The sequence below is a fragment of the Monopterus albus genome, unplaced genomic scaffold, assembly GCF_001952655.1.
Source record: "Monopterus albus unplaced genomic scaffold, M_albus_1.0 scaffold364.1, whole genome shotgun sequence".
Classification (NCBI taxonomy): Eukaryota; Metazoa; Chordata; class Actinopteri; order Synbranchiformes; family Synbranchidae; genus Monopterus; species Monopterus albus.
In genome coordinates, this window is record NW_018128244.1 from 20,104 (window position 1) to 30,161 (window position 10,058).

Sequence of the window (10,058 nt, forward strand, 5' to 3'; positions counted from 1 at the left end):
TGTTGGTGAGGAGGTCCTTAATCCAATGATACATCATTGCAGGCATTCCCAGATTGTGCAGTTTCAGTACCAGTTTGTCTGGGATTACAGTATTAAATGCCAAACTGAAGTCAACAAAGAGCACCCTGACATAAGTGTTAGGATGCTCCAGGTGGGACAGGGCTATGTGTAATGCTATTGAGACAGCATCCTCTGTTGATTGGTTCTCTCTGTAGGGGAACTGATGGCTGTCCAGACCAACAGGGATGACATCCTTGATGTGCTTTAGAATGATCCTCTCAAAGAACTTCATAATTACTGGTGTCAGAGCAACAGGGCGGTAATCATTGAGGCAGGTGACAGCTGAGTTCTTGGGCACAGGCACCCAGTTGGTCAGCACACAGCTTCAAAACCCAGCCTGACACCTTGTCTGGTCCTGCAGCTTTGTTGGTGTTGATCCTCCTCAGGGTGGAGCTCACCTGGTGTAGCTACAGGATGAGGGGCTGGTGCTGTTCCTCGAGCTGAGGGAGTTGTTCAGTTCCTCTGCTGCCAGGTGTATCGAAGCGTGCAAAGAAACTATTCAGAGTGTCAGGGATGGTGGGATCATGGCTGACCTGCTGGTTGTTGCCTCTGTAGTCTGTTATTGTTTTGATGCCCCTCCACATATGCTGTGTGTTGTTATTCATGAAGTGCCCCTCAGTGCGCTGTTTGTACCTGCGTTTGGCCAGCTGGATGCCCTTCTTTAGTTCTTTTCGGGCCCTGCTAAAGGCCAGCCTGTCACCTAATCTGATGGCAGCATCCCGAGCTTTGAGCAGACATGACACTGTACTGTCCAAACATGGTTTCTGGTTTGGAAAAACTGAAACTGTTTATTTTTTCTCCAAACACAACTTGTCTCCCGTGATATAGCTGCTGGCACAACTCCCTCTTTGGCAGGTCTGACATTGTAATGACTGTGCGTTGTGTTACTGGTTGCTGATAGGTTTGCAAATGTTCTTCCTCTATAGAGCTTCATTGTTATATCCAGGCAGAGCTGCATCTCAACCTGTGGCTATAAATGATATTCCAGCAAGTGCTTTACAACATGCAGTGTTTAGTGGTGGACACTGTTAATGGGCTTGCTTCTTTTGCATGCATTAAGTGACTTAAGCCAACTTCTGGGTTTGCTGATCAGGCAGTACAGCTCCTCCAGCACTAATTTAGCGTTAGCTCGCAGTGGTATATAGATGACTGCAATCAGGATTAAGCAAATCTCTCTCACCAACAAGTGCATAAAACAAGGACTGAGGGAAAAAACATAAAACAAGGCTTTGTTGCAGGTCAGAGCTAACTGCAACAAAAGTCTGTGGCAACATACCCAAACAGCAACATGTGACGGAGTGGATGGATGAGGCAAAGAACAAAACTGTGGTAATGTGATGGTGAGGAAAGAAAACCAGAGTCAAGAAGAAGAAGTCCACAGCCGGTGACACATGGGCAGCTCATTGATGACACTGTGTGGGGTGAGGTGAGCTGGTTATAAAAACTGGGCCAGGGAAGCAAATGAGCAACTGGTGAGAGTAACTGAGGTCACTAGGGGCACAGTCAGGCCAGGGCAGGGGAGGATGGATTGAGAATACAATCACAACAATAATCTCAGGAAATTTTACATAATCAGGTCTAGACCTTACAGTATTATAGAGAAAAAAACCAACAAATCCCCCTTGAGCAGCACTTGGGGACAGTAGGGAGGAAAAACACACTATGGGAGGGAGGAGACACACAGTGACGGGTAGTGGTGGCATATAGATGGATGGAGAAAGAGGAGGGGAGGAGAGAAACTCAGAGCATCATGGGCCCCCCCAGTAGCCTAGGCCTATAGCAGCATAACTAAGGAAGGCTCAGGGTCACCTGATCCAGCCCTAACTATAAGCTTTATCAGAAAAAAAGGAAAGTCTTAAGTCTAGTCTTAAAGGTAGAGAGGGTGGCCGCCTCCCAAACTGAGACTGGGAGTTGGTTCCACAGGAGAGGAGCTTGATAGCTAAAGGCTCCCATTCTACTTCTGTGGACTCTAGGAACCACAAGTAAACCTGCACTCTGAGATTTACTTTTTGTCCTGTTCGTTGAGGGTTCCAAGCATGTCAAGCAGTGTTCTGTTGAACTGTTCAGGCTGTGGGTGGTTGGGCGTTGTTCTGGATTTTCTTCTTCCCAGGATGCCCACCAGTTCTTGAATTAGTTGGCTTTCAAAAGCTCTGCCTTGGTCCGAACACACTCTCTTTGGAAACCCATAATGCACAAAGTACTGCTCCCAGAGCACCTTAGCAACAGTGGTTGGCCTTTGCATAAAGTGTGTAGTAGTCAGTGACTACCAGCACACTGCAGATGTTCCATGAGTTAGGCTCAATCATAAGAAAATCTATACAGATGAGATCCGTTGGCCCATCACTGCTGAGATGTGACAGTTCAGCTGCTCTTTTAGGCCGTGGTTTCCTTCGAATACAGCATAGTTCAGTACAGTACTTTTCAACTTCTGCTTTCATGTGTGGCCCAGAGAACCTCTTGCTGGCCAGGCCATAGGTCTTGTCCAACCCTAGGTGGCCTGGCTGATCATGTGGAGACTGGAGCAGTTTCTCAGAACTTTGGTGGGAGCAACAATTACTATCAAAGTGGCTTATTGGGTGGCTTACTGATTCTGTACAACAGATTCCTTCACCTTCAACTTTTCACACTCAACAACAAGGCACACAAACATCAGGCTGTTCTGCTTGCTGAAACCTGTAATACTGTTTCTCCATTGGAAATGGTTAAAGTTGGAATCAGTGGGATTCTAGTCAGCTCAATAAAGGTTGAATTAAAAAATAAATATTAAAAATGTGACCACAGAAGTAGTTCCTTCTGTATTTATTAGTAGAACACAATACAGATCAACAACTGACCAATACTATAGATTTAAAAGCAGGTGAATAAATACAGAGAAGACAACAGAGAGAAAAAACATGGATGCATTATTAGGAAGATGGATCCTGGATTTCATGATGGCGCCCATTCCTCACACTGAAAGTTGCTCGCCTGGCGCATTCACCAAAAAAGTTTTTTATTGTGGGTTTGCTTCTGTATTGTATGGCCCACTGCACATGCTCATTAGTGTTTCCCTGTTGCCTCTTGCTTGGTCCATAAACTTTACATTAGGATGATGTCATGAAAATAAAACTTTACAAACATAAAACCTCCATGGGTTAAAAAGTCTTAATACAAAGAGCAGCAGGTGACCTGGTTCACAGCTTGATGTATCCTGGCAACAGTTTTGCAGACATCTCTTTTATCATTCTGGCCTATGGAGAAAATGTTTTGTGGGCCGCCATGGGGATTTTTCGTTGCAATACTATGAGTGGCCACTATGGAAAATTAGCTGATCGGCAGTGCCGTATCCAGCTTGCTAGTAATACATTAATGGAAAAACAAACAATGAAGCATCCTCTGACATCATCATTCCACAGGAAGTAAACCGGAGTGATATCATCGGACACAGGTACATAGACAAGACTTCAGTGATATCAAAATAAACAAAGTATATAGGTGTGAACTCACCTGTGAAACAATAACACAAGTTTATTCATTAATATGACCTCATAATTTTAATAATATGCAGTTAATATATCTAACTGTACAGAAAACATTTAAACAATAAACATGTTTATTTAACTGTTGAGTTCCGTATTCAGTCATTTTTTTATGTAACCGAGTCCTTAAAGATTTATTTTCTTAAAAGTAATGAAAACTTTGTCACACCTGTCTTTTTCTGTCTGTTTCTTACAAAAATCAATTTATTTAAACTTCTGACTTTGTTACATCAGATGAATGGACACAGCTATACCTGTTTATAGGTCATATTGTTTTGGTTTCTAGAAGAGTGAGATGTGTTGTATTGTATCTGAAATGTACTTACTGCACTTTAAAAACATCCCACCTGGAACATCTGTGGGTCATTTTTCATCCCCATCCCAGTGATAATTACAGCAATGATGACCTCAGTGTGAAATTAGACTTTTGCATGAAAAATACAGAGTGAGCAGCAAGCAGCTCCTGTGTGCAGGGCGCCCATGGACGTTCAGACAGCTGCCGCTGGATCATTGTGATAAGAAGGACATTTAGAAACAGGAGGATTCTCAGGCAGCTTCTGCTCCTCTGCTTTCTATGTGGATTTATTGAGGTTTATTCTGGAGGGACATTAGAGATCCTCAGGAAGTGGAAGTCACACTGAATCAGATCGACATGTTTCATATTTGTGTTCACATTTCACCCCCCAAAAGATCCTGTCATTTCACCAGAGTTAAAATTTATTCTCACCTCTGTGTGATCTTCATCTTGTCTGAATAATGCAATGGTCCTTTAAAAGGTTTTTCTTAAAAATCAATTAAAAACTATAACAATATTTCTTGTTACGCCATTTAAAGTTCTTAAATAAAGTTTCATTCTTGTTAAGTCAGGTGAAAGGACCCTGGAATACCTGCTTACATGTCTAGTTTGTCAAGATTCCCCTGCACTGACCTGCACAGTCTATTCATAAAAGAGCATTCAAACAAGTATTTATATGAAACAGAACCCGAACCCTGATCTCACACATTCTTTCACTTAAGAAAAATGTTTTGGGACTCCATTATAGAGAGAAATGATTTGATTACATGGAGATCAGTGTTCTTCAAATTATTTTGCTCTTCAACTTCTGAGAAAACATTGGTTCAACATGTGAAAAAAATTTTTGGGACTTTGGGACATCTGTAGTACTGCTAGCATAACATTTACTTGCTTTACCTGCTCGTTTTGCAGTTTTCAGGCCAGGTGGTGCTCTAATCTGCAGATATAAGATCAATAAATCAACAGGAGATCAACAGACAGCACCAGGACTCAGCGTACTGATCCTGAGCTGAGCTGCATTCAACATAAATAAAACATCTTTGTTGCTTTAGTTCCTTCTTGAAACAAACTTTCTGCAGCTATTTCGCATTAAAAGCCTTCCATAACAAGGCTTTTAATTGTGAACCATCTACAGGAAGTGCTGAGTTCACTAACAACAGCTGTGAGCCCCTGGTAGAGTGTGAAATCATCACAGTGATGCTGTGACTTAATGCTGTGTGATTGGAGAACTGACTGTGATCAGTTATTATCTGATCAACAATGATCAGACTCAATAAACAAATCAATCGGTTTTGATTGGTGTGGTTACATTTGTTTCTCTTAAAGAGTCAGGCTGCTGTTTTTATCCTCTCATCACTGAGTCTGATCAAATCATTGTGACGTCTGTCCCTGGATCGGTCTTCGAACGTGGTTCTACTCTGACTCGTCTGATGGATTCGAAGAATTTAACGTGAATACAGGGAACATGAAGCTCGTCTGGTGAAACCTGCCTCCTCATGAAACAGAACTGGAACCAGTTCTAAAACTGACCACATGGTTTCAGTCTCAGCGTCCTGGTCCTCTAATGGGGTCTGGTTTGTCCAGAATCTCAGGCTTAATGAAGAGGGTCAGTCAGAGCTGTCACAGGTGAGTCAGTGCCAATCGGCTAATCAGAGACAGGCTGTCAGAGTGACCTCATCAGGTATGCTCCAATCAGGAGGTGACAGATCAACTGACTTTAAATCAATGATGTGTAATAGCCCCGACTCACCTGAGCATAGTGTTCCTGCAGACAGATGTGCAGGTGTGGTCAGATGGACAGATAAAGGTGAGAAAGGCAGACAGGTACAGGTGAGTTTTTAAAGGTGAATCCATTAAAGGTAAGTCAGATAGAGTGCTGGGTTAGTTCGTGGTCAGAGGCAGAGCTTATCTGACGCTCCAGGGCCCGCTGGGCCTTACAGGTGGCCATCTTGTTTTGGATGTCTCTCTTCTTTTCAAAGTAGTCAACAAGCGGCGGCTCAGTCAGAAGCGATGCCAGAACCTGCTCAAAGGTGATTGACCAATCTACATCCAGCACGCTGGCCCGTCTCTGCTTGCCACCCCCGATGAGGACAGTGTCATCGGCAATGTCCTCACACTGCAGTGAGCCGGAGCTCACCACTGAGTACGACGATACTGATGTGTCGTCCTTGGTTTCTTCATCGGAGGTCTGTGGTGCCGCTGGCTCCAACTGGGCATCGGCCAGAGCTTGGCACATCTGAGAATCACCTGACCCCCCCTCTCCAGGTCCCGCCTCCGTCTGAGGCGTCAGGGTGTCAGGCTTCTTGTTGCCATTGTTGAACTTCTTGCCAACCTCTCCGATGCGCAGCAGCAGGCTGGCCACGGTGGCAATGGAGTGATAGAGTTGCTGCTCCAGAGGCTCTTCGCTGAACATGTTGTACAGAGTCTTACACAACTCTATGAACTGCTCCTGCACAGACAGACATGCAGCGTAACTCCCTCAGACTCAAACCTGATCCTGAACCTCATCCTGAACCTGATCCGCTCCTCACCTGGTTCATCCTGGGCAGGTCTTTGATGGTCTCTTTCTTGGGTTCCTTCTCTTTAGCCCACATTCTCAGATAATACTTGTAGTCCCTCACCTTCTCCTCTGAAACAAAACCAATCACAGGTCAGATGTCTGAGAGTGTGAGGTCACCCTAAACCTAACTCGTCAGAGGTCAGAGTGTGAGGTCACCCTAAACCTAACTAGTAGTGCTAGTAACTAGTCTACAGATAACTAACACACTGTAGTAGTGTACAAAAGGAAAAGTACAGTAACTATGTATTTGAGCAAAATCGCCTTAAGACCTGAATCTGACTTTTCTGTTAAGTGTGGTAGTCAGGATGCATGTGGACCTCATGCACCTGCACCTGGTTTTCAGACTGACTCTAGTCTTAGTCCTGCCCAGTCATCCGTGAACAGTCAGAGTGGAGCTGTGGTTTGAAACTGTAAAGCATTTCACCGAGCAGCATACTGTTAGCAGGAGGTAGGCCACTTACCTTTCTTCTCCTCACTGTCTCCGCTTCCATCCTTCCCCTCCTCACCTGCTCACAAACAGGAAATCATCATCATCATCATCATCACAGAAACTGAACTGTCAGAGAAACTGGGACAAAGAAATTGTTAAAACTGAGTTTAACTGAGACTGAGATTAAGAAATTAAAAGAGTTTAAACTGTTAGTTTGAGCCACAGATGTCAGACTAAAATCAGGGCTGATCAGGACTTTTCCTGCTCTGATCTTCAGACTTTTAATTGTAACATGTTGGTCATCTGGCCATTAGGGTTGCACTGGTATGAGATTTCTATAGTATGATAACCGTCTCAGAAAATATCACGGTTTCACAGTATTACACAATTGTTATTAGTCTTTTTAAATTGCAGGTTACTGTGACAGGTGATTGAGGTGGACTGATTATTCTTTGTCCCTAAAGAATAATCAGGATTATAAACATGATTAAAAATAGCATTGAACTATAACATGTTATATAACTTAAGTATGATAGTTTGCTTGTTAGCACCAGTAGATGAAATATTCACATCCTTTACTTTAGTAAAAATACTAACACCACACTGTACAAGTTTCCTACTCTGTGGCAAGTAAAAGTCCTGCATTTAAAATGTTAAGTAAAATTAAGTAGGCTATTCAGTATTATTAAAACAAAATATTAAAAGTAGAGTTAGGCTACTCAGTGCAGAAAAATGTTAGACTGTACTGTATATCCTATACATATACTACCATATATTCAGTATTACATTACCAGCCTGTCACTCATGCAGTGATGTAACAGCAGGATGTGACTGTTGTAGCTGATTGAGCTGCAGCTCTGCTGGATCTGTTTGGATCCAAGTGCAGCTGCTGATTATTTTCATCGGGGATCAACCTGCTGATCATTTTCTCCGTTACTCGACTGACTGGGTTGTAGAACAGTAGTGAGAAATGCGGTCACACTGCTCTAAACGCTTATCAGAATCGTTGGTAACCTAGCGTAGGTGCATGACAGCGGGGCCAGACTGGTCCTGTCTGTACCTTCACTCACGCACAGTGACTTGTGTGAACCCCCAGAGCCAGGAAAGTTTGTGCCTGTGTTTCTGGGGTCAGACTGGGATCAGTGTGAGTCAGAGATTAGAGAATGAATGAACAATGTGAATAATTATTTCTATAGTGCATTTTATGACTGACGTTTATATGCTCACACATTTTATTGGTTGCGATCAGATCTAGACCTCACTGGCCCCTAGACATGGCTTCAAGAGCAGACCCTGGTTTAAAACCACTCTGGCACAAAAACTGTTCTTTCTGGCAGTTCTGTTGGAGCTCTCGATGCAAAAGGACTTCCTGTTCACATAGTTTACTTGTGATTGGACAGATCTATGATGTTTCACAGCAACAGATTTGCACTTAAGTCTTTACTGGTTTTAATAAACCTGACTCAGTAAATCACAAGTTTAAAACCAGAGACCTGAGGACTTCACACACAAACTGTTGGGTTTATAAAGAGCTGCTGCAGCACTGTGCAGGTGAGAACACTTGCTGTGACATCACAGAAGACATGCAGTGCCTCACATCATGTCTGAGAGCTGAGGAGTCACAACACCAGGTTTTCCAAACCACAAAAACACAAACCTGATGTCACTTCCTGCTGCTGCAAAATGTCCGGATCAGACAGGAAGGAGGATTCTGGTGGGAAACGTCACATAAAGAAGAAGAAGAAGGGAGAGAAGCAGGCAGCATGAGAGGGAACATTCAGATGTGTTACTAAAAAGATTCTGTTGGCAAATCAAACACAGAAACAATGTATTTATGAACCTGATCACCTGTTAACATAACTATTCATCATTTAAGTAGTTTAACACTAAATCCCCAGTTAAGCCTAAGTCACTTTATTAAACTGTTTTAAGACCATCAGTCTGTGAAGCTGTGCATTTCTCCACAGGAAACTGTTACTGTGTCTAAACCAAACTTGGTGTGTTGTATTGAAGGAAACAACAGCTTGTTAAACACAGATCAGCCAACACCATTGTAGTTCACAGACACGGACAGAGTTCTGCACCAACAATAGTAAAAATACCGCAGTACATCAGTAATTTACTGTGTTCATCAATTTTCACCTTGTGGTTCGTCCTCAGTGAAAAAGTGTGTTGCCTCCAGAGCAGACTCCGCCTCCTCAGGACACAGAGCTAAGACAAAGAAAAAGAAATAAAAACAATAAACGCACAAACCCCAAAATAAACAAGCAAAAGACAAACATCACCCTTTAAAAACAATCACAGCTTCTGCAGCAATTAAGTTCAACTTAATTAAATTCAGTTCAACTCAATTCATTTGTATAGTACCAATTCTCAACAACAGTCGACTCGGGGCATAATCAGGCCTTACCCCAGGGGCTGTCAACCTTTTGTAACTCAAGGCCCACTTTTGATTGAGGACCACCTTCCCAAATAAATGATAAAAAAGCATAAAATAAAACACAAAATAAATAAACTTGGCTTAAATATGCGTTATGCCACTGTGCCTGCGGCCCACCAGAGGGCGCTCTGGGGGCCACCAGTGGGCTGCCTTACACTATATGGAAAACCCAACAAATCCCCAAAAACAAGTTTCTCAACCTCTGGCTCAGGGTCCCATATGGGGTCTCTTGCTATACAAAGAGATGTTCTTTGCCCTCGTCTTAGCCTGTCAGGCTACATACAGGTGCATCTCAATAAATTAAAATATCGTGGAAAAGTCCATTTATTTCAGTAATTCAACTCAAATAGTAAAACTCGTGTATTATATAAATTCAGTACACACAGACTGAAGTAGTTTAAGCTGTTGGGTCTTTTAATTGTGATGATTTTGGCCCACATTTAACAAAAACCCACCAGATCACTATCTCAATAAATTAGAATATGGTGACATGCCACTCAGTCAACTCAAACCACCTGCAAAGGTGTTCTGAGCCTTCAAAATGGTCACTCAGTTTGGTTCACTAGGCTACACAATCATGGGGAAGACTGCTGATCTGACAGTTGTCCAGAAGACAATCATCGATACCCATCACAAGGAGGGTAAGCCACAAACACTCATTGCCAAAGAAGCTGGCTGTTCACAGAGTGCTGTATCCAAGCATGTTAACAGAAAGTTGAGTGGTAGGAAAAAGATGCACAACCAACCAAGAGAAC

At 42.9% G+C, this 10,058-nt stretch overlaps 1 protein-coding gene across 4 annotated transcripts in view; it reads right to left on the bottom strand.

Moving 5' to 3' along the window:
* Positions 1-2,831: 2,831 nt before the first annotated feature.
* The window catches only part of tbc1d9b (TBC1 domain family member 9b), a 30,936-nt gene continuing 23,709 nt past the window's right edge, over positions 2,832-10,058 (bottom strand). The window contains exons 19-24 of one of the 4 annotated variants that reach the window (XR_002273571.1): positions 9,006-9,074; positions 8,521-8,574; positions 6,895-6,939; positions 6,405-6,502; positions 4,771-6,322; positions 2,832-4,175 (exon numbers count right to left, since the gene is read on the bottom strand). Coding sequence is in view for 2 of the 4 variants with exons in the window: in XM_020585404.1 (XP_020441060.1) it covers positions 5,738-6,322; positions 6,405-6,502; positions 6,895-6,939; positions 8,521-8,574; positions 9,006-9,074 (851 nt within the window). In the remaining 2 variants the exon portion in view is untranslated. Of the gene's footprint in view, positions 6,323-6,404; positions 6,503-6,894; positions 6,940-8,520; positions 8,575-9,005; positions 9,075-10,058 lie in introns of all 4 variants that reach the window. The other 3 variants (XR_002273570.1, XM_020585405.1, XM_020585404.1) reach the window with 3 other exon arrangements.